This window comes from Tyto alba, unplaced genomic scaffold (assembly GCF_018691265.1).
Source record: "Tyto alba isolate M040663 unplaced genomic scaffold, T.alba_DEE_v4.0 Super-Scaffold_23, whole genome shotgun sequence".
NCBI lineage: Eukaryota > Metazoa > Chordata > Aves > Strigiformes > Tytonidae > Tyto > Tyto alba.
The window spans coordinates 30,541,348-30,563,397 of record NW_024881297.1 but is presented as its reverse complement, the minus strand read 5'-3'; the positions used below and the strand labels follow the sequence as shown (position 1 = coordinate 30,563,397).

General features: G+C 71.1%; 4 protein-coding genes across 7 annotated transcripts; 2 read left to right on the top strand and 2 right to left on the bottom strand.

Annotated features, from left to right (window-relative positions):
• Nucleotides 1–1,376: 1,376 nt before the first annotated feature.
• On the bottom strand, nt 1,377–7,545 carry LOC116963700 (25-hydroxyvitamin D-1 alpha hydroxylase, mitochondrial-like). Of its 2 annotated transcripts, XM_042797015.1 has the most exons (9): nt 7,305–7,545; nt 6,053–6,243; nt 4,303–4,499; nt 3,330–3,530; nt 3,089–3,243; nt 2,845–3,011; nt 2,668–2,749; nt 2,386–2,583; nt 1,377–1,646 (listed from the first exon to the last, which is right to left on the bottom strand). In XM_042797015.1, exons 1-9 carry the CDS (start codon nt 7,506–7,508, stop codon nt 1,533–1,535), a joined length of 1,509 nt encoding a protein of 502 aa, XP_042652949.1. In that variant the 5' UTR covers nt 7,509–7,545; the 3' UTR covers nt 1,377–1,532. The 2 variants fall into 2 exon arrangements, with proteins under 2 accessions (XP_042652949.1, XP_042652950.1); XM_042797016.1 differs by lacking the exon at nt 2,386–2,583.
• Nucleotides 7,546–8,535: 990 nt separating this feature from the next.
• METTL1 (methyltransferase 1, tRNA methylguanosine) lies at nt 8,536–11,395 on the bottom strand. 3 transcript variants are annotated; one of them, XM_042797019.1, is made up of 7 exons: nt 11,292–11,395; nt 11,183–11,255; nt 10,931–11,061; nt 9,536–9,720; nt 9,229–9,342; nt 8,876–8,977; nt 8,536–8,795 (listed from the first exon to the last, which is right to left on the bottom strand). In XM_042797019.1, the coding sequence occupies exons 1-7, from the start codon at nt 11,368–11,370 to the stop codon at nt 8,664–8,666; spliced, it is 816 nt and encodes a 271-aa protein (XP_042652953.1). In that variant the 5' UTR covers nt 11,371–11,395; the 3' UTR covers nt 8,536–8,663. The 3 variants fall into 3 exon arrangements, with proteins under 3 accessions (XP_042652953.1, XP_042652954.1, XP_042652955.1); XM_042797020.1 differs by having other exon boundaries at nt 11,298–11,392; XM_042797021.1 differs by having other exon boundaries at nt 11,304–11,392.
• A 2,215-nt stretch (nt 11,396–13,610) lies between these two features.
• On the top strand, nt 13,611–15,381 carry EEF1AKMT3 (EEF1A lysine methyltransferase 3). The gene is made up of 3 exons (XM_042797018.1): nt 13,611–14,002; nt 14,540–14,651; nt 14,885–15,381. The coding sequence occupies exons 1-3, from the start codon at nt 13,739–13,741 to the stop codon at nt 15,355–15,357; spliced, it is 849 nt and encodes a 282-aa protein (XP_042652952.1). The 5' UTR covers nt 13,611–13,738; the 3' UTR covers nt 15,358–15,381.
• A 542-nt stretch (nt 15,382–15,923) lies between these two features.
• On the top strand, nt 15,924–18,474 carry TSFM (Ts translation elongation factor, mitochondrial). Its single transcript, XM_042796794.1, is given in 7 exon segments — nt 15,924–16,075; nt 16,397–16,540; nt 17,116–17,196; nt 17,198–17,245; nt 17,328–17,450; nt 17,552–17,636; nt 17,878–18,474. Coding segments are annotated over 7 exon segments (945 nt in total). The 5' UTR covers nt 15,924–16,027; the 3' UTR covers nt 18,294–18,474.
• The last annotated feature ends 3,576 nt before the right edge of the window (nt 18,475–22,050 follow it).

The window sequence follows — 22,050 nt, the reverse complement described above, 5'->3', positions numbered from 1 at the left end:
GGGCGCCCCCTGGCAGCCACGGCGGGAGCACCGGGCGGGCCACGCGGGACCCTCGGACACGCGTGGCCGCAGGACAGGCCGTGTTGTGCACACACCCCCCCCCCCCAAGCTCCCCCCAGCCCCGCCACAACACTCCACGCTCGGTCCCCCCCCCCCACCGTGGGGGACACGGGCCGTGGGAGCGGGGCACGGGTGGGCGTGGGGGTCAGGGCACGGACAGTGCCGGCGGGGCGCGGAGACACGGGGCTGGAGTAGAGGGAGGGGGGACAGGGGAACGCAGCACCCACGGGGGACACGGGTGTGGGGAGGGGGGGGGGGGTGCCGGGACCCCCCCGAGCTCTGTCCGTGGTGCTGAAGCGGCCCCACGGCGGCAGCTGAATCACGGCGCGGGGGGGGGGAACCGGACCCACGGGGTTACCCGAGCCCACGGGGGACGGATGATGGGCCCCACGGGGAGACCCAGGTCCGGGCGCTGAGCCGGGGGGGGGGCTCACACCTATGGTGCAGCCCCCACTCCCCCCCAGTGCACAAGTACACTCGTGGGCACAACCCCCCAGTCCCACCCCTCCCCACCCCTTTCCTTCGCTGCACCCAGCCGCACCAGTGGGTGGGGGGGGTCCCACGGGTGCCCTAGGGACGGGGGGGGGTGCGCATCGGGTCGGTGCCCACCCAGCGCCGGTGTCACCGCGCTTGGCTGCATTGGGGGCCCCACGAGGGTCCAGAGTCCCCAGTGCTGACGTCAGCCCCATCCCCACGTGGGTCATTGACACAAACACCCCCCCTCCCCGTGGGTGGCACCACCCACGTTAACCCTCCCGTGGGCGGTGTGGGGCAGGGCCTGCTGCTGCCCCCCCCCCCCCCATGCTCCCCCCCGAGTGACAGCGCTGCCACCCGCAGCAGCAGTGGGGGGGGGGGTGGTGGTGACCCCACGGGACGTGTCGGGGGTGACGTGGGTCAGGGTGGGGGGAGGACACAGCGACGTCACAGGGGGGGTGACCGTGAGGTCATGGGGGTGACACCCCCGTGGCTGTGGGGACACGGCGGGTGACGCAGCCACGGGGGTGGAGGCGTGGGGGGCACGCGGGGGACTGGCCTGTGGCACAGCTTTGGTGCTGGGACCCCACTCAGGACACCGGCCCCACCCCCCCACTCTGCCGTGGGGGTGCGGTGGGGTGGGGGGGGCCCCACGCCGGAGCCGCCCGGCGGCAGCGGGGCCACGTCACCCTTGGGTGCCGCTGGCACGTCGGGGCAGGCACCCACCCACCCACCCACCGGCACCCCACGGCGCGGGGGGGGGGGAGTGCGGCGGGTGCTGAGTCACCCCGAAAAACCGGCGGCGCGAGGAGCAGCCGGCACCAACGCACCCAAAAAAAAAAAACACAAAACCCAAACAACTTTATTAGCCAATAAATAACCCTTTAAATAGAGCCCGTGGGTGTGAAATGAGGTCGGGGCCCCCGCTGGCGGGGGGACACGCTGGGGGGGGACGCGCTGAAGGGGGGGGCACTTGCGTGTCCCCCGCCCGTCCCCACTCACCGGCTGAGGAACTGGAGGTTGATGGTGGCCTCGGGGACGAGCAGCGTGCGGGTCATGGGGCGCACGCGGCCGCCGCCGGGCTCCGGCCGCACCTCGAAACGCAGGAGGATCTGCCGGGGAGCCGGGAGGAGGTGTCGGGGTTTTGGGGACACGGGGTTTTGGGGACACGGGGTTTTGGGGATGGGGTTTAGGGGACACGGGGTTTTGGGGACACAGGGTTTAGGGGACAGGGGGTTTAGGGGACAGGGGTTTTGGGGATGGGGTTTAGGGGACAGGGGGTTTAGGGGACACGGGGTTTTGGGGACACGGGGTTTAGGGGACACGGGGTTTCGGGGATGGGCTTTGGAGGGGACGGGGTTTTGGGGACACGGGGTTTTGGGGACACGGGGTTTAGGGGACAGGGGATTTAGGGGACAGGGGGTTTAGGGGACAGGGGGTTTAGGGGACACGGGATTTAGGGGACACGGGGTTTTGGGGACACAGGGTTTTGGTGACACGGGGTTTTGGGGACACGGGGTTTAGGGGACATGGGGTTTAGGGGACATGGGGTTTAGGGGACAGGGGGTTTAGGGGACACGGGGTTTAGGGGACACGGAGTTTAGGGGACAGGGGGTTTAGGGGACACGGGGTTTTGGGGACATGGGGTTTAGGGGACACGGCATTTAGGGGACACGGGATTTAGGGGACACGGGATTTAGGGGACACGGGGTTTTGGGGACACGGGGTTTCGGGGACATGGGGTTTCGGGGCCGGGGTCGTGGGGACATGGGGTCTTGGGGGGCTGGGGTTTTGGAGGTGAGGTTTTGGGGCCGGGGTTTTGGGGACACGGGGCGGGGGGGTGACACTCACCTGCGCCAGCGCCAGGTGGATCTCCAGCTCGGCGAGGCGGCGGCCGACGCAGCTGCGCTTGCCGACCCCGAAGGGCAGGGAGGCGAAGGGGTGGCGGGCGGCGTCCCGGCGCAGCCAGCGCTCCGGGAGGAAGGAATCGGGGGCCGGGAAGGAGCGGCCGTCGCGGGAGGTGGCGTAGTGACAGAGGGTGATGAGGGTCTGGGGAGGGGACAGGCGGAGGCGCGGGGGGTGAGCGGGGACCCGGGGAGGGAGGAGGGGGGTGACACCCGGGCCGGGGCTCACCTTGCGCGGCACCAGGTAGTCGCCCACGCGGATGTCGCGGTCGGGGACGACGCGGGCGTTGGCGGGGATGACGGGGTAGAGCCTGCACGGGGACAGCGCGGTGCTGCCGGCGACGCCGTCCCCGTCCCGGCCCTCCCCTCACCCCCGCCCGCCCCCAGCCCGTCCCCGCGTCCCCACCTCAGGGTCTCCTTCACCACGGCTCTCAGCAGGGGCACCCGGTCCAGCGCGGCGGCCGAGGGGCCGCAGCCGGTGCCCAGCGCCGCCGCCAGCTCCCGGTGCAGCTCCGCCTGCACCCCGGGGTGCCGCGCCAGCTCGTAGAGACTCCACGACAGGGTGCTGGAGATCTGGGGGGCGGGGGGGGGACACGCGCATCAGCGGGGCCCCGGGGAGACAGGGCCAGCACCCCACCTCCTCTCCTCACCGTGTCCACCCCGGCCAGCAGCAGCTCGGTGACGTTGCCGCAGATGACCTTCATGGGGACCTTCTCCCGGGCCAGCTGGTCGGTGAGACACGTCGTCTCCGCCGGCCCCCCCGGCCGGGCCGCCTCGGCCACGCGCCGGTCGATGTGAGCCTTGGCTGAGGAGGACGAAGCCCCGTGAGCGTCCCCGTGGCCGAGGGGGCGTCGGCTGTCCCCAGGCGCCCCTGAGGGGGGGTCCCCTCACCGAAGGCGAACATGTAGTCCCAGGCGTTGCAGAAGGTCTGCCAGGGCTTGGGGAAGAGGCGGTGGAGGGGCTTGGGCATGGCCATGGTGAGCAGCGTCATGACGAACATGGTGTTGATGGAGCGGATGAAGGTCTCCGTGTCCTGCGGCACCTCCGGCTCCAGGCAGCCCAGGCGGGAGGCGAAGAGGACGGAGGAGATGCCTGTCGGGGGTGGGAAGGGGGTGAGCCAGGGGACGAGGGGCACCCCGGGGACACGGAGGAGCTCGGGGAACGCGAGGAGCCCTTGGGGACGCGGGGGTCCTGGGGGACGCGGGGACAAGGGGCACCCCGGGGATGTGGGGTATCACGGGGGACCTCTGGGGACACGGGAGTCCCTGGGGGGATGTGGTGAGGTCAAGGGGCACCCTGGGGACATGGAGGACCCCGGGGAACGTGGGAGCCCTTGGGGACACGGGGGTCCTGGGGGATGTGGTGGGGATGGGGGGCACCCTGGGGACAAGGGGCACCTTGGGGAGCACCACGGGGAGCCCTGGGGGACACAGGAGCCCCTGGGAATGTGACAGAGACGGGGTGAGGACAAGGGGCACCCTGGGGACACGGAGGGGACCTCGGGGAACAGGAGGAGCGCGGGGGGGGGGGGACGGACGGACAGAAGAGTCCTTGGGGCACAGAGGGTGCCCTGGGGACACGGGGAGTCCCTGGGAGACTCTAAGGGATGTGGGGATCCCCTGATGGGATCCATGGGGAGACCTGGGGGGGGACACAGGCAGACCTGGGGGAGGGGACAGAGAAGTCACAGGGCGATCCTGGGGGACACAGGGGCCGTGGGGACACAGAAGGTCTGGGGGACACGGGGACCCCAGGGGGGACACGAAGAGACCCTGGGGGGGACATGAGAGTCATGGGGAGCTCCTGGCAGACACCCCACGGGGGGACCCACAGCCCCGGGCTGTGCGTGTGTCCCCCCACGCACCTTCCAAGCCGAACTTGTAGAACTCGGTGGCGACGTCGGGGACGAGGTGCTGGGGGTGACGGTCGCGCTGGCGCTGCAGCCGCCGCAGCAGGTCGCCCACCACGCCAGCCAGCGGCCCCGCGTACCCCTCGGCCGCCCGCGGCCGCAGCAGCAGCCGCCCCAGCAGCCGCCGCAGCCGCTGCCACTCCTCGCCCTCCCTGCAAGGACCGGGGGGCACGGGCTGGGGGGGGGACACACGTGTGGGGATGTCCCGCCCCCCCCTCCCCGAAAAGAAGAGGCTGGCGCACCCCAGGTGTGAGCGTGGGCACCCGCGTGTGCCAACGGGTCTGTGCACGTCCCCCCGTGCCCACGAGTGGGTGCCCGTGGGCAGCCCCGGGGTGGGCTGGGGGCTGAGCACAGGCTGGGGGGGGGGGGGGGGGGGGGGGCTCTGCGTGGGGTTGGGGGGGGGGGGGGGCTGCCTGCAAGGCCAGGGGGGGCTGCACACGGGGATTGGGGGGTATCAGGCTCCCCACCCCGTCACCCCGTGCCCACGCAGGGGCCGTGGCGCTCCCCTGGCACTTACTCACATCCTGCGGAGGGGGACGGGGAGGGGCTGGGGGGGGGCTGTGGGGGGGGGGAGGGGGGCAGCAGCAGGGATGGGGGGGGCCTGAATCACGCCTGAGTCACCCCGCGCTCACCGGGCCCTTCCCGCACCCGCCCCGCTGGCTGCAGCCCCGCGAGACACCCTTCCCGGAACGGGTGCGTGGGCACGGGGGGGCAGGGGGGGGCTGGGAGCCCTGAGGGGTGCAGACACCCGAAAACCCCCAGGGAGCCCCCAGCCCCATGTGCAGCCCCACGGCTCCGTGTGCAGCCCTCCCCATGCACACCCCCCTGACCCCCATGAGCAGCTCCCAATCCCCTGGGCAACTCCCCCCCCAAATCCCACGGGCAGCCCCCAGATCCTGTGTGCACCCCCCCCCCCAAATCCCACGGGCAGCCCCCAGATCCTGTGTTCACCCCCCCCCAGTCCCACAGGCAGCGCCCCAGCCCCACCAGTGCCAACCCCTAGACCTTGCGTGCAGTCCCCAGACTCTGTGGGCAGCACCCAGTTCCCATCCACAACCCCCCCCAGTCCCCCATGGACGGTCCCCACAGCCCTGGATGCACCCCCCAGCCCCCCCCCCCCCCCAGCCCCTGGGCCCCACGAGCAGCCCCCTGAGCCCCATACAGAGCCCCCAAACCTTCGGGCAGAGCTCCCAGCCCCCCCTGTGCAGCCCCAAGCCCCCCAGCCCCAGCTCCCCGACCCCTGGGCACAGCCCCCAGCCCCTCTATACAACCCCCAGCTCCCCGACCCCCAAGCACAGCCCCCCAACCCTCTGCACAGCCCCCAGCCCCAGCTCCCCGACCCCCAGCCCCTCTGTACAGCCCCCAGCCCCCCAGCCCCAGCCCCCAGCCCCTCTGTACAGCCCCCAGCCCCAGCTCCCCGACCCCTGGGCACAGCCCCCAGCCCCTCTATACAACCCCCAGCTCCCCGACCCCCAAGCACAGCCCCCCAACCCTCTGCACAGCCCCCAGCCCCAGCTCCCCGACCCCCAGCCCCTCTGTACAGCCCCCAGCCCCCCAGCCCCAGCCCCCAGCCCCTCTGTACAGCCCCCAGCCCCAGCTCCCCGACCCCCAGCCCCAGCCCCCAGCCCCTCTGTACAGCCCCCAGCCCCCCAGCCCCAGCTCCCCGACCCCCAGCCCCAGCCCGCAGCCCCCCAGCCCCACTCACGCAGTGAGCAGCCCGCAGGCGTGCCCGCGGCAGAGCCGGTAATCCTTCCAGGAGGAGAGGTGGGAGCGGACGGGGAAGTCGCCCTCCTGCCGCAGCACCTGCTCGATCAGCCCGGCCTCCGCCACGTGCACGGTCAGGATGGGCCCGAAGCTCGCCTTCCACACCGGCCCATAGCGGGCACAGCCCTCCACCTGGGGGGACGCGGGGACACGTCCCGGGGGTGTCCCTGGCAAAGGGGCCCGGAGCCTCGGGGGGATGCTGGACCGGGAGAGGACTGGCCACGGCACAGCGCGGGGGCTGGTCTTGGTGTCTCAGGGGTCCCAGCGCCGCTTCGCCCACCCCGTGGGCGGCCCCGGGTCCCCGCCCTGGGTGCTGCTGCCCACCCGTCCCGGGAGCCCGGCCGAAGCGCGGCGTGCCCAGGGAGGGGTTAACCGTTAGCAGCCGCCGCTCAGTGAGAGCCCAGGGCTGGTCCCCGTCCCCTCCAAGCTCCAGGGACCGAGGCCGGGGTCCCCTGTCCCCACCAAGCCCCGGGGTGGTGAGAATGGGGTCCCCTTGTCCCCTCTGAGCCCTGGGAGTTGAGATCGGGGTCCCCCCATCCCCTCGAAGCCTCAGGGCGGCGGGATCTGGGTCCCCACTGTCCCCTCCAAGCCCCAGGGATCGAGATCAGGCTCCCTTTGTCCCCTCCAAGCCCGGGGGTGGTGGGATCTGAGTTCTCCTGTCCCCTCCAAGTCCCAGGGCAGTGAGACCCGGCACCCCTCTATCCCCTCCAAGCCCCAAGGACTGAGATCAGGTTCTCCTTGTCCCCTCCAAGCCTCAGGGCAGTGAGATTGGGGTCCCCCCATCCCCTCTGCACTCCAGGACGGTGGGACCAGGATCCTGCTGTTCCCACCAAGCCCCAGAGCAGTGGGAAAACGTCCCCCCGCCAGTCCCAGGGCAGCAAGACCAGGGCCCCCCTGTCCCCTCCAGGTCCCAGGGTGGAAGGAACGGGTGCCCCCCTCCTCTCCAAGCCCCAGCGCGGCAGGACTGGAGCCCTCTCTGTCTCCCTCCAGCCCTGGGGTGGTTGGACCAGGTTTCTGCTGTCCCCTCCAAGCCCCCAGACAGTGGGAACAGGGTCCCTTTTCCCCTCCAAGCCCCAGGGTGGTGGGAGCGAGGTCCCCAAGGCCCCTCTAAGCCCCAGGGGAGTGAGATTTGGGTCCCCTGTGCCCCCAGCCCCGGGGGGGGGCACGTCAGGTCAACCCTCCCGCCCCGTTACCTGCAGCTCGTGCAGCCGGCGCAGGCCCCCGCGGCAGAGGAGTTTGTAGAGGAAAGCGGCCGGGCTGGGGCCCGGCATCTCGGCCAGGCTCCGGGGGCCGCGGGCGGCGGTGGGGGGCAGCGGGGGACGCCGGGGGACCCCCAGCTCGGGCAGGCAGCGGGACAGCAGGGCCGCCCGGGCGGGCAGGCGCAGGCTCTGCGGCATGGCGGGGGCGCGGGGGGGACGGCCTGGGGACAGCGGCGCGCTGAGGGCGCGGGGGGGACACGGCGTGGGGGGGGACACGGCGTGGGGGGGACACGGCGTGGGGGGGACACGGCGTGGGGGGGACACGGCGTGGGGGGGGACACGGCGCGGGGGGGACGCGCATCGAGTGAGCCGCTGGCATCGGCCGGGACCCTTATAAGCGCCCACGTGCAGCGGGGCGAGCCCCGCCCCCTGCGGCGAGTGGCCACACCCCTCCTGCCGCCAAACCCCGCCCCCTCCCGCCCTCAAGCCCCGCCCCTCGCGCCTCCAAGCCCCGCCCCGGCCTCCCGCGGGGACATTTGCATAAAGGCTCCGCCCGCGCCAACCAGAGCGCGGGAAGGGCCGGCGCGGTCACGGGGGGGGGGGGGGCTCCTCCCGCGGGGCGTGCACACGCGTGGGCGGAACCACGGGCAGCGCCCCCCCCCACACACACACACTCCCCTCCCCAGTCCCACACTGGATCCCAGCAACCCCCAAACTGGGGGGGGGGGGGGGGGGGAGAGGGGGGCGGTCCAGACCCCACGGGGGAAGGGGACACCCCCCCACGGCCACGCAGCCCAGTGAGCCCCGCCTCCCCCCCCATTTCAACCAGTACCCCCAGTCCCGGGGAAGCAGTTAGCCTGACCCTGCCGTGGGCGGGGGGGGGGGGGGGGGGCACACACAGCCCCCCCCTCCCACCCACCCGATTCTCGGGAATTACCGGCTTGCGACACCGGAAACACTGGCCGTGCCCCTGGAAACCCCCAACCCTGGGGGGGGGGGGGAAGTGGGGGCCCCCACCCCCCTCAAACCCATGGGAGGGGCAGCCCCACCCCCCCACGGGGGTTTCCTTCCCCGGGCTGTGAGAATGCCCTGGGGAAACTGAGGCAGGAACTGACACTCCCCCCCCCCCGCCCCCCCACCTCCACCCCACCCGGGGGGGGGCAGCAATTCCCGACATCCACCCATGGCTGGGGGGGGTGAGGGTGCAGCCGGGAGTGCAGCAGGCTCGGGGACACGCTGGTGGCTTTATTCCGAAACTGAGGTGGGGGGGGGGCCAGGCAGGAACAGAGCGGGACCCCCCCGGGGGGCTGGGGGGGGTGGGGCACAGCTGTGACCTGACCCACTCGTGTCCCATCAAGTGTCCCCCCCCGGGGCTGGGTCCTGCAGGCGGCGGAAGACGGCGGGGAAAATCCGGCGGCCACCACGCTGAACCTTGCGGCCCTCCTCCGTGCAGGTGCCCAGCCGGGCCACGATGGGGTCGGCACCCTGGGGGCGGGGGGGCCCCGTGAGCTCCCAGCGAGCTCCCAGGGTCGTGTCCCCCCCCCCCCCGCCCCCCCCCCACTCACCAGCTGGGCCAGCGGCACCTCCTCGAAGAGTGGGTGCTCCCCGAAATGCTTCACCATCCACTCGTGGACCTCCTCCACATCCGTCACTGTGTACACCAGCCCCTGGGGACAACCCCAGTGTCACCGAAGTGGGGGGGGGGGGGGGTCCCAGTGTCCCCAGTGCCCCCCCTGCCCCCCAGTAGCAGGGCTGGGTCCGGTCCCCCTGCCATCCCTGGGGAATCCGGTGCTTCGCACTGTGTCCCCAAGGTGGGGAAATTCAGATGGAGGGGGGGGGTGGGAGAGGGATGGGGGGCACGAGGAGGGGTGGGGACATTGGGGGGGGGGGGGGGTCAGGGGGGGGGCCCGGCGCTCACCCCGGGGCGCAGGACATAGCCGTACTCAGCCAGCAGCGTGGGGCTGATGATTCGCCACTTGTGCTTGGTGCGCTTGAAGTGGGGGTCAGGGAAGAGGAAGAACATCTTGCTGAGCTGGGGGGGGACACAAAAATATTGGGGGGGGGTGGGGTGTCAGCACCCCGCTCGGCACCAACACCCCCCCACTGGCACTGGGGAGGGGACAGGGGCGTGTGGGAGGGGGGGACGGTGAGGGCGGTGCTGGCTGCTGCCACCCAGGGGTGTGGGGGACGGCGGGGGCGTCCCCGGGGGGCTCGGGGGTCCCCACCTGAGCTTTGTGGAAGAAGTGGGGCAGGTGTTTCATGGCGTTGGCGCGCAGGCAGGCGACGTTGCCGAAGCGGCCGGGCTGGGCCGCCCGCAGCGCCCGGATCCGCTCCCCGGCGAAGGCGGCCACCTTCACCCGCAGCTCCAGCCCCAGCACCAGCGTGTGGGGGAACAGCGGGGACAGCTCCACTGCGGGGACAGGGACAGGGATAGGGGGGGACGGGGGGACAGGGATGGGGGGGGACGGGGGGACAGCTCCACTGCGCGGACAGGGACAGGGATAGGGGGGGACAGGGACGGTGGGGACAGCTCCACTGCGGGGACAGGGACAGGGATAGGGGGACGGGGGGACAGGGATAGGGGGGGACAGGGGGACAGCTCCGGGGGGGGACGGGGGGACAGCTCCACTGCGGGGACAGGGACAGGGATAGGGGGGGACGGGGGGACAGCTCCGGGGGGGACGGGGGGACAGCTCCGGGGGGGACGGGGGGACAGCTCCACTGCGGGGACAGGGACAGCTCCAGGGGGGCAGGGGGACAGGGATAGGGGGGGACAGGGGACAGCTCCAGGGGGGACAGGGGGACAGCTCCAGGGGGGACGGGGACAGGGATAGGGGGGGACAGGGGGACAGCTCCACTGCGGGGACGGGGACAGCTCCAGGGGGGACAGGGGACAGCTCCAGGGGGGGACAGGGACGGGGGGTTCAGGGACGGGGGGGACAGGGATGGGGGGGACAGGGACGGGGGGGACAGCTCCACTGCAGGGACAGGGACAGCTCCAGGGGGGACGGGGGGACAGGGATAGGGGGGCAGGGGGACAGGGATAGGGGGGGACGGGGGGACAGCTCCGGGGGGGACAGGGGGACAGCTCCAGGGGGGGACGGGGACAGGGATAGGGGGGGACAGGGACAGCTCCAGGGGGGACGGGGGGACAGGGATAGGGGGGGACAGGGGGACAGCTCCGGGGGGGGATGGGGGGGATGACAGGGACGGGGGGGACAGCTCCACTGCGGGCGGGGACAGCTCCACTGCGGGGATGGGGACAGAGATGGGGACGGGGGGGACAGGGACAGCTCCACGGGGGACGGGGACAACTCCAGAGTGGATGGGGACAGTGGCAGGGACAGGTCCCCGGGGGACAGACAGACACACCCCCTGTCTCCGCTGGGGGGGCAGCGGGGAGCCCCCCCCACCTGCTAGCCCCCTCCTTGCCCTCCTCACCCAGCAACCCGCCCCGTGCCCCCCAGTCCCACCCCCCAGCTCCCCACCACAGCCACAGCCGCCCCCGGCCCCTCCCCGGCCCCGCCTGCCCCACGGTGTCCCCACCCAGACGGTGCCCTCCCCCAGCCCCCCCCACCCCGCTCACCCCCCCCCGGCACCCCCGGCGCCCCCCCGCTCACCCAGCAGCCCTCCGTAGCCGCAGCCCACGTCGGCGAATTCCACGCGGGGGGGCGGCTGCCCGGGGGGGGCGGCGGGAGGGAAGAAAGCCGGGAAGAGCGGGGCCCAGTCCATGTCCTGCGGCCTGGCGGGGCTGTGGGACCGCCGTCACGCGTGGGCGGGGGGGCCGGGGGGGGGGGGGGGGGGAGTCGGGCCGACCCCCGGCAGCACCAAACGGCGCTGAGGGGGGAACGGGGCGGGGAGGCCTCACTCACTAGCGCAGCGTGTGGTCGGCCAGCGGGTTGGCGTGTGCCCGCTGCCGGTAAAAGCGCTTCTGCGGCGGCGGCTGCGGCCCCGGCCCCGGCCCCGGCCCCGGCCCCGGCCCCGGCCCCGGCCCCGGCCCCGGCCCCGGCCCCGGCCCCGGCCCCGGCCCCCGCTCCCGCTCCCGCTCCCGCTCCGCCATGGCGGACCCGGCCGCGGCGCGCGGGCCGGGCGGCGCCCACTGACGTCACTGCGTGTCGCCCTCAATGCGCGTCACCGCCGCACCTGCCCGGTGTCCCCAAGTGCCCCCCAGCCCCCCCAGTGCCCACCCCACTGCCCGGCCCACTGCCCCCCAGTGCCCCCACTGCCCCCCAGCGACCCCCAGCGCCCCCAGTCCCCACCCTACCTCTCCCAGCCCTTCCCAGAGCCAGGCCCAGTGCCCCCATTACCCCAGGGACTTTATGCTGCCCCAGTGCCCCCCAGTACTGTTCAGTGCCCCGGGGTCCTCCTGTTACTCCAGTGCCTCCAGTGTCCCCCAGTAGCCCCCCATTGCTGCCCAGTGCCCCAGGGACCCCACACTGTCCCAGTGTCCCCCAGTAGCCCCCCATTGCTGCCCAGTGCCCCAGGGACCCCACACTGTCCCAGTGTCCCCCAGTAGCCCCCCATTGCTCCCCAGGGACCCCACACTGTCCCAGTGCGCCCCTGTGCCTGCCAGTGCGCCCAACCCCCGCAGTGTCCCCCACCCCCTCAAATGCCCTGCGGGATCCCCAGTGCCCCCCAGCGCTCCCCAGCACCCCAGTTCCCCTGCACTGACCCAACGCCCCCCCCGTCCCCCAGCCCCCCCCAGTCCCTCCCAGTGCCCCCAGTCCCCCGGCACTGGGCCCTTCCCGGCACGGGGGTGGTTGGGGAATTTGGGCTGTGGTGAAGCCGGGGGTGATTTCTGAGAAAGCTCCGGGGGGGGGGGGGGGGAGGTTGGGCCAAAGGGGGGCCCAGCAGGGGGCAGGGGCGGGGGGGGGGGGTGGGGGGTGGGGTGGGGGGAGGTTGTGTTGAGCAACACGGGGCTGGATCCGTCCGTCTGTCCCATCTGTCTGTCCTTCCAGGAACGGAGCCTGCGGGTGACTCAGGGAGGGAAGTCACGGGGCTGTGCTGGGCAGAGGGGGGGGACAGGGACCAACACCCCCCCCCCGGGGTGCCCTGACCCCCCCCCCCCAGCCCCCTGGGGACACCGTGTCTCATGTGTGTCTTGTGTGTGTGTCCCCCCCCCCAAACATTAACCCAGTGACGTGCAGCGGTGACGTAGGTGACCGGGGGGGTCCCGGGTGGGTGGCCCAGGGCAGGTTGTTCATTAGCCTCATGAGCCCCCCCAGGGGGTCAACCCCCCCCGCCCCAGTTATTGTTTATCTGGGTTATCCCAGCTCAGCCGGCACCAGGCTGTGCTGGCGTTGCAGGGGGTGGCACTGGGAGGGGATGAATCTCGTGTGTGTCCCCCCCACCCCCCAGAGAGCTGGGGACTCTCCCAGTGCCGTGACACCACGGCCGGGGATGGGAGATGGGGACGGGGACACTGGGGTCAAGGTCACCAGGGTCAAGGCCACCATGATCGGGGACAATGAGGGTGGGGATGCTGGGACCAAGGTCAGCAGGGACTGGGACACCATGGCCAAGGCCACTGGGACTGGGGACTCCAGGGCTGGGGTCCAGGCCCCTCCCAGGGGCCAGGGCTGTGGGGCCACTGGTGGTGATGGGACAGGGACAGGAGCAGGAGGGCATGGGGGATGGCACCGGGATGAAACCCCGGGATGGGGGCTGGTGGGCTCTGACTGGGATGGGGTTGGGGATGGGACTGGGCTGGCTGGGAGCAGGGTGGCGCAGAGGACAGGACCAGGGGAGGGTGGGGACAGGAGAGGGGCTGGGACCAGCAGAGTGGGACCAGGACTGTCCTGGGGACATCGGGAACGGAGCAGGACACACTGGGCGGGATAGGGGACACCACTGGGATGGGCAGGAGGCACTGGGGACTGGCCTTGTGACAGGGGGGATGGAGCAGGGGACACTGGGGTGGGGCTGAGGGCACCTCAGTGACCTCTGGGGACCCCAGGGATGGATCAGGGGATACTGGGAGAGGAGAGGGGACAGCAGGGGAGGGCAGGGGACACTGGAAGGGGACGGGGGGTACTGGGAGAGGAGACACTGTGAGGGGAGAGGGGACACTGGGAGGGGAGAAGGGAGACTAGGAGAGGACAGGGAGCAGTGGGAGGGGAGAGGGGCACTGGGAGGGGAGAAGGGAGACTGTGAGGGGAGAGGGGCACTGGGAGGGGAGAGGGGAGACTGGGAGGGGAGAAGGGAGACTGGGAGAGGACAGGGAGCAGTGGGAGGGGAGAGGGGCACTGGGAGGGGAGAGGGGCACTGGGAGGGGAGAGGGGACACGGGACCAGCCTGGGGTCACCTGTACGAGCCCGAAGCGGGCGCCGTGGGCGGAGCTCCAGGCCCCGCCCCTCCAGGGGGCGGGGAGATACCGGCTCGGACCAATCCCGAGGGCGCGCTCGGCTCGGCCCCGCCCCTCCGCCGCGATGGCTGCGCCCGGTTGCCACGTGGGCGCCGGGGCCCGGCGGGAGGCGGCGGGGGAAGCGGAAAGGGAAGCGGAAGCGGAAAGGGAAGCGGAAAGGGAAGCGGAAGCGGCGGGGGTCGGGGCGCTGCGCTCCGTGTTCCCCCGCGACCCCGCGCTCTTCGCCGACGCGTTCCCGGTGCGGCGGCGGTACCGGCTGGGCCGGCGCGTCCTCCGCATCGCGCAGCACCACGGGCGGCTGGGGGCGGCCGCCTCCGTCTGGGAGGCGGTGAGGGGGGGCGGCGGTGAGGGGGCACCCCGAGAGAACGGGGGAGATCCGGGGGTGGGCACCAGGGGGTGGGTGGAGGGGTCCCGGGGCATGGGGGGGCACTGGGGCATGGGGAGAGGGAGACCCTGAGAAGATGGGGGGCACTGCTGGGGGGGCACTGAGGGATGGGGAGAGGGAGACCCTGAGAAGATGGGGGGCACTGCTGGGGGGGCACTGAGGGATGGGGAGAGGGAGACCCTGAGAAGATGGGGGGCACTGGGGGATGGGGAGAGGGACACCCTGAGAAGATGGGGGGCACTGCGGGGGGGGCACTGAGGGATGGGGAGAGGGAGACCCTGAGAAGATGGGGAGCACGGGGGGGGGTACTAGGGGGATTCTGGGGGATCCTGGGAGGTGGGGAGGCTCCGTGGAGGTGGGGGGATCCCTAAGGGTCCCCCGGCAATGGGCGGAGGGGGGGCAGCCCCCCCCAGTGCCCCAAGCAGTGTGGTGCCAGGGAGGGGCTGTCCCCCAGCCCCCCCCCTCCGTGTCCCCCCCCAGGCCCTGTCCCTGTGCCGGTACCTGGAGGAGCAGCACTTCGATTTTCGGGGCCGGACGGTGATTGAGCTGGGCGCCGGCACTGGCATTGTTGGCATCCTCGCTGCCTTGCTGGGTGCGCACTGGGGCTGGGGGGACACCCATGGGCTGGGGGAAGGCACCCATGGGGCTGGGGGAGGGGGGGGAGCACCCACCCCCCTCCAAACTCCTCTCCCCATTCCCCTACCCAGCATGGAACTGGAAACGTGGCATGGTGCGAGCAGCCCTGGCAGTTATCGGAACCTGGGGGAGTTTTGGGGGGGTGGTAGAGGGGGGAGTGACCCTCCCTCTGAGCCCCCCCCTCTTTAGGAGGGGATGTCACCATCACGGACCAACCGGCGGCGTTAGAACAAATCTGGGAAAACGTCCGGCTGAACTTCCCGCTGTCAACAGCCGCTCGGCCGCGGGTGCGAGCGCTGGTCTGGGGCCAGGACGAAGGGTCCTTTCCTGGGGGGTATGAGGTGGTTTTGGGGTCTGACATCGTGTACCACCCCCCTTCCTTCCCCCACCTCCTGGGGACCCTGCGGCACCTCTGTGGCCCCCGGTCCCTTGCCCTCCTCTGTGCCAAGATGCGGGGGGAAGAAAGTGGCGCCCGCCGCTTCTTCCAGCAGATGTTACCGGAGTATTTTCGGATCCAGCTGCTGCGACGGGAGCCAGAGGAGGAGATCGAGATCTATAGGCTGACCTGTAGGGGTGGGGGTGACCCTATAGAAGAGGGAGGGGGCACCCCCGACCCCGGTGTCACTCAGGGAGGGGCTGTCCCTGCACTGGGGGTGCCCTGAGGGGGGATTAAATGGTGACGAGGGGCCTCGGCTCACCTGGCTGTGTCTCATTTTGGGGGGGGGGGCTGTTGGGTTTGGGGGGAGTCAATGCGGGGGGGTGTTGGGTGCTGGGAGGCTGTGGCCAAAGCAGGGCGGGGGGGGCTCTACCAGGTTCTGGGGGTGCTCTGAGGGCCCTGGAGGGTCTGCTCAGTGCTGGGTGGAGCTCTATAGGGTCTGGCTGGGGGGTCTGTAGGGCTGAGGAGAGCCGGCCAAGGTCAGGAGAGTTCTGGAGGGTCCTGGCCGGCTTATGAGGGGCTCTGTAAGGGTTGGAGGGGGGCAGTCAAGGCCAGGGGACTCTATAGGGCCCAGAGGAGCTATGTAAAGACTCGAGGGTTTCTATAGCAGACTGGTGGGATGTCTGCAGGGCACTGGGAGGAGCTGGGCAGGGCCGAGGGGGCTGGGGGAGGGCAGGAGGGGCTCTAGGACCCGGGAGGGCTCTCCACGACGGGCCCGCCCCCTCCCCGGCCAATGGCGCGGCTCCGTCGCGCCCGGTGCGGCGTCACGAGCGCGCCAGCCAATCGGTGGGCGGGGGTGCCGCCGCCAGGCGCATGCGCGCGGAGCACGCCCGGGTCGCCGTGACCGGGAGAGCGGCGCTGTGACGTCACTGGGACGCGCCGCGGCCAGCGCCGGGATGCGGCGGGCGGCGCTGAGCGCGGTCGGTGGGGCGGCGGCGGCGGCGGTGAGCGGCGGGGACCCTCCGAGAGACTCCCCCCCCCGGAACCCCCCTGACCCCCCCGGGACCCCCCCCGTGGTCCTCTTTCCCCTCTGGACCCCCCCCGGGGCGCCCCCCGGAATCCCCCCCCGGGCTCCCCTTTCTTCCCCGGGACCCCCCCGGGGCTCCTCCCCGCACACACCGAGGTCCTGCCGGGCTCCTCCCCCGCCAACCGGGCCCTTCCCGAGAACACGCCCCCCCCCCCCCCGCCCCGGGACCTCTCCGCCACCGCCCCGCGTCCCCCCGGACTCCCCGGGGGGGGTCCCAGCTCACGCCGTTCTCCTGCAGACCCCCCCGGGCCGGTTTTTCCGCGCCGCACCTCCGGTGCTGGCGGCCGACAAGGAATCGCTGCTGCAGCTGCGGCGTCGAACGGGGCTGCCGTTCCTGCAGTGCCGGGAAGCGCTGCTGCGCTGCGGGGGGGACCTCGGGCAGGTGGGGGGGCTCAGAGACCCCCGGGGAAATGGGGAGGGGGAAGGACACGAGTGGGAGGAGGGATGGGGAGCTGGCGGGGGGGGGGTGCAGATAGAGGAATCAGGAGGGAGCTGGGGGGGGGACGGGAGTTGGGGAACGATGGGCTGGGGGAGCTGGAGGGGGACCAGAAAAGGGGAGTGGGGGGACTGGGGTGGTCCAGGGGAGGGGACAAGGGGGAGTGGGGGGACTGGGGGAACCAAGAAGGGGGAGTGGGGGGACTGGGATCGACCAGGAAGGGGGGAGTGGGACCTGGGGGGTGGGGAGCCAAGCAGGATGGGACCTGGTGTGGAGGGGCTGGAAGGGGACAAGGAAGGAGTTTGGGGGGAGACTGGGGGGGCCAGGAGGGGACAAAGAAGGGGGTTGGGGTGGAGGAAGGAGGAAAGGGGGGGCCTGGGGTGGGGGGCAACCCCGGGGGAGATGGGGCCCTGGGGGTGAGGGGGGTGGTGGTGGGGTGTTTCAGGGGGCAGCTGTGGTGGTGGCACCCCCCCCACCCTGTGCTGTATGCGTGTGTCTGTCCCCCCCGTCCCCCCCCGCAGGCGGAGGCCTGGCTGCAGGAGCAGGCGCAGCAGCAGGGCTGGAGCAAAGCCACCCAAGTGCGGGGCCGGCGGGCGCAGGAGGGGGCTGGTGGGGCTGCTGCGGGAGGGGACAGCGGCTGCCATGGTGGAGGTGGGTGACACGGAGAAGGGGGGGCGGGGTACACACCCACACATGACAGCCCCCCTCCACTCCCTCACTGTTGCTCTTGCAGGTGAACTGCGAGACGGATTTCGTGGCCAGAAATTCGGAATTCCAGCAGCTGGTGGAGCAGGCGGTGCTGGGCACCATGGCTCACTGCCGGGCTGCCCCCGCCCCGCTCACCGCCTGCACCAAGGTGGGGGGGCCAGGGGGAGGAAGGGCGGGGGGTAACCCAGCCCCCCTCAACACCCCCTCCATCCCCCTAAAAAAAAAAAAACCTCTCCTCTTTTTCCCCAGCACCTGCTACAAGCGGATGAGCTGGCCCAGCTCCGGACGGGACCTGGGGGGGCTCTGCTCAGCAACCACATTGCGCTGGCTATAGGTAAGTGCTGGCCCCCCCCCTCCCCCCCCCCAAAAAAAACCTGTTGGGGTGAGAAACCCTTGAGGTGGGGAGAAACTCTCTGAGGGGGCGGGTGTGAGAAAAACCCTGGGTGGTGACCAGAGCCACGTCTTTTCCCTGAGAATGATGACGTGGCTGAGGAAGGGGTTAGGGATGAGCGAAAGGGGGGTGCTGGGGTAGGACACCCCCCCCCCCCCCTGCAACCCCAATGCCGTTTTTTTAGGGAAATTAGGCGAAAACCTGACCTTGCGCCGCGCTGCCTGGCTGAGGGTGCCAGAGGGGGACGGCTACATCGCCACTTACACCCACGGCTGGGGCCCGGCACCTGCGCCGGTGGCCATGGGCGCCTACGGGGCGCTGGTGGCCTGTCGGGTGATGGAGCCCCGGCCCCCCGCAGCGACGCTGGAGGAGGTGGGGCGGAAGGTGGCCCAGCACGTGGTGGGGATGGCACCCACGGCCCTGGGGACCCCCCAGGACGAGCCCCGGGGGGAGGAGGAGGAGACGCGGCTGCTGGCCCAGAGCTTTTTGCTGGAGCCTGACCTCACGGTGGGGCAGTTCCTGGGGGCGCGGGGGGCTCTGACTGTCAGCGATTTCCTCCGCTTCCACTGTGGCGAGGAGACCCCCGCCCCGGGGGGGTAGGGCAAGGGGCTCAGCCCCGCACCTCAGCACCGGACCAGGCCCTGGAAGCTCGGCCCCGGCAGCGGGAGGAGGCGGGGGGACACAGGACTGTGGTGTCCTGACTCCCTGTGCTGGTTTGGGGGGCGGGGCAGGCAGTGTGACTCGGAGGGACAAGGCAGAATAAAGCTGTGGAGGAACCGGCCCCGGGTGTTTTGTGGGGAACGCAGTGGGGGCCTCGTTTCCCCCCCCACCCAGCTCCCCAGGAAGGGAGTGGACCCCCCACCCCCCCAACATCCCACAGGAGCCACCACTTTTTAACTTGTTCTCATGGTAAATCAGTACAAAGAGTCCAAAACCGAGGAGAGGGGGTGCAGAGAAAATGGGTGCGATGGCCGGGGGGGGAGGCTATGTACAGGAACCCACCCGGGGGGGGGGGGGGTCACGCTGGGGCTGTTTTGGGGGACACTTTCTTAGCTGCATTTGGTGGTGACACCATGGGGGGGGATGTCACACCCCTGGGTGCTGCCCAAGGGACCAGCCCCACTCCTGGCCCCCCCTTGGCACTGGGAGGGGGCAAGGGGGGTGGGTGGATGACAGTGGTGGCCCCTGCCTGGGGTGTCACTGGTCTGGGGGGGGGGGGGGGCCACAGGGGGGTCCTGGAGTGCAGGTGGGGTGTCCCCACTCCCCCCCCCCCCCAGCAGACATGCAACTCCCCAGGGATCCTGCACCCCAAGGGGGAGGTGGTGACAGGGATGGGGGGGGGCTGGAGGCCAGGGGGACACCCGCCCCCCCCCCATCCCATCCCTGTGGCTGGGGGTGAGGGCACGGGCAGGAGTGGCTGTGTGGGGGGGTGTTAGGGACAGGAGTGGGGACAAGGGACTGGGGTGGCGGGGGGGGGGGGGGACAGACACACCCACCCGGGGAGGGGGGTACGGGACACACGGGGGATGGTTGTGGGGGGGGGGGGGGGACGACAGGGGATGGGGGTTAAGGGGCAGCGGTGGCCGAGGGATGGGGTCCTGCCCTGCCCCCCCCCCCCCCAGCGCTGCCACCCCCGGGTACCGCGCCCCCTCCCCCCAGCTCCGGTGTCGTCACCGGCCGCCTCCCGGGACAAGTAACCGGGAACAGGCCGGGCTGGAACAGCCTATCCTGGATTACTTGAACCGGGCCGCGGCCGCGCTCCGCTGCCCCCCCGCCCCGTGTCCCCGCGTCACCTCCAGCCGCTCCCTCCGCATCACCTCGCAGCTCCCCGGGGGGGGGGGGGGGGGAGCCGTGCGTGTGTGGGCCCCCCCCCCCCCCAGTGACGGGGGCCCCGTGGGAGGTGACACGGGGCTGGGGGGATAGATTTGGACACACACTGCCCCACACCCACCCACCCACAGCCCCGCACCGGGGATGGCACATCCCCCGCAGAGTCCCCACCCCGGGGGGGTCCTTGTGTGTGTGTCCCCCCCCCGCGGGTCAGCCCCGGCACCTCCCGGTGTGTTGTTGTTCCCCCCCCCCCCCCGGTACCTGCCGTCTCCCGACGACGACGAGCCCGGGGGGGGGGGGAGGGGGGGACCCCGCGGGGGGGGGGGGGGGGGAAGGGGGGGGCAGCGCCGCCCCGCACGCGCCCGCCGGAGGAAACGGGGCCGCGGCGGTTTCCAGGCCCCCCCGGGCGGGGCGTGCCGGGGGCGTGGCAGGGGGCGTGGCTTGAGGCGGGGGCGGGGCGGCCACGTCCGGCGCTTTGTTATTTTGTTACCGACGCCGAGGCGGGGAGGGGTGGGGGGGGGAGCCTTGAAACGGCCGCCGGGCGCTGATTGGGCGGGCGGCGGGCGGGGGCGGAGCCGCGGCGCGGGGATAGGCCGGGCGGCAGGCCGGGGGGCGGGGCCCGGCGGTGTTTACCTCGCAAACATTCCAGGCGCCGCGGGGAGGGGGCGGGGACTCCCGCGGGTGATACGCCCCCGGGGCGTGGCTTCTGTCGGGGAGGGAGGGGCGCGTCCCGCCCCACGAACCCCACGGCGGGACCCACGGCGGGTCCTGGGCAGCGGGACCCCCCCAGCACGGGACCCGGCGCCCCCCCCCGGTTGCCTCGGGGACGCGGGAGCAACTTGGGAAAGGAGATAATTAGCTAATTAGTCGAAAAGCCGCGGCGGAAGGCTGCGTGTCCTCGAGGAGGCTCGGAACGAAGGAGCGCGAGGAAATCCACGGCGTCCCGGCGAGACGCTCCGTGGGCGCGTGAACCTCCCGTCCTGCCCGGTCAGGGCGTCCCGGAGGATTCTCGATGTCCCCCAACCGCGCGAGTCCCGCGCTGCGCCCGTCCACGGGCTGCAAGGGGGGGGGGGGGGGGCGACGGCGACCACCGGCTCGGCTCAAACCGGAGAAATCTTGGCCCCCCCGCGCCCGCGAGGGGCCCGTGCTGGTTTGCGCGGAAGGCAGGCTGAGCTACCCCCGCCCCAAACCGGGGGGGCAGCATCACTGACCGGCCCACGTGAAATCGGGCGTGTTTGTACTCGGGCGCCACCACGAACACGCTGCAGCCCCTCCCCGCGCTGCGCGGGGTTCCTCTGGCGCCCAGGCTCCCACAGCTTTGCTCGCAAACCCGCGCCGGCCTTCTGAACGGTTCTTCTCTTTGGGGAGTTTCCTAAATTACGGTTTTCAGTGAGAGACTTTGGCGACCCGGGGTGGGGGGGGGGGACAAGCTCTCGGCAGCCAGAGGAATCGCGGGGACTCGGCGCGCACCCACCCACCCGAGTTCCTTCGGGGAAGTTCCCCGGTTCCCCGGCCGGGCGGTTTCCGCGGCAGCTCTCTGGCAGGGGGTCCCCACGGGTCGTTGGCCGCGTACAGAGATGTCGTGTCTGAATTAAGTGCGTGTTGTAAAGCTCCTGCCACCGGTACCGGGGGCTGCGGCGCGCGGCTGCGTAACCCGGACGGTCACTCCTACAGTCCCGGTTTTGGTTTGGGTGTTTGCGGCGATTCTGAGACGTTCTCTGTGTGTCTGGGACACGTCTGGGGGGGGGTTATCTTGTGGCTTTGGGATTTCCTGTTTACGTTTTTCTCTTTGCTTTGTGATTTCCTACTTGCTCTCTGACACCTTTAAGATCTTGTGAACTGTGAGATTTCGTAATAATGGGAAATAAGCAGGCTGCTGAAGGGAGAGCTCCCCCTTAGGTTGTATACTGAAACACTGGCATAAGTTTGGGGGTGACCCCTTGACACAGAGGAAATCAGTGGAATATTGTAATAATCAGTGGCTGCTTCATGTTCTGGACGATCAGGGAAAGTGGCTGAAAGATAGAACACTAAATTCTAATGCAATATTGCAGTTAATGTTCTTTGTCAGCGGTAAGGAAAATGGGATGAGGGACCATATGTAGACCTTTTCTTTACACTCAGGGATGATTATGAGGCTGGGAGGGGCTGTGGCTTAATGATTCGAGATAGTAATGTTGTAGCATTAGAGGCAGAAAATAAACCACTTAAACGTTGTTGTTCAGCATGTAGCATCGGTAGGCGATGCAAAAAATATAAAGAGAAATGGGAAGAAGAAGAGGAGGGTGCTGAAATGTCGGTTGGACTGAGAAGGAGCCATAGAGCGAGGGAGAATGAGCAGGAAGGGGCTGCACAGGATGGAAGGGGGGCGAGGGGGGCAGGGAGCGGGGAATGGTGATACGGATACAGCTGGTGGGGGAGAAGTTTTCGGGCCGGTGGCGGGTGGGACTAGAGGGAGAGATGTTGGGGAGCTGCAAGCCCCTCTCAGACAGGCAGTAGGACCAGACGGGCCCACTCGGGGCAGGGT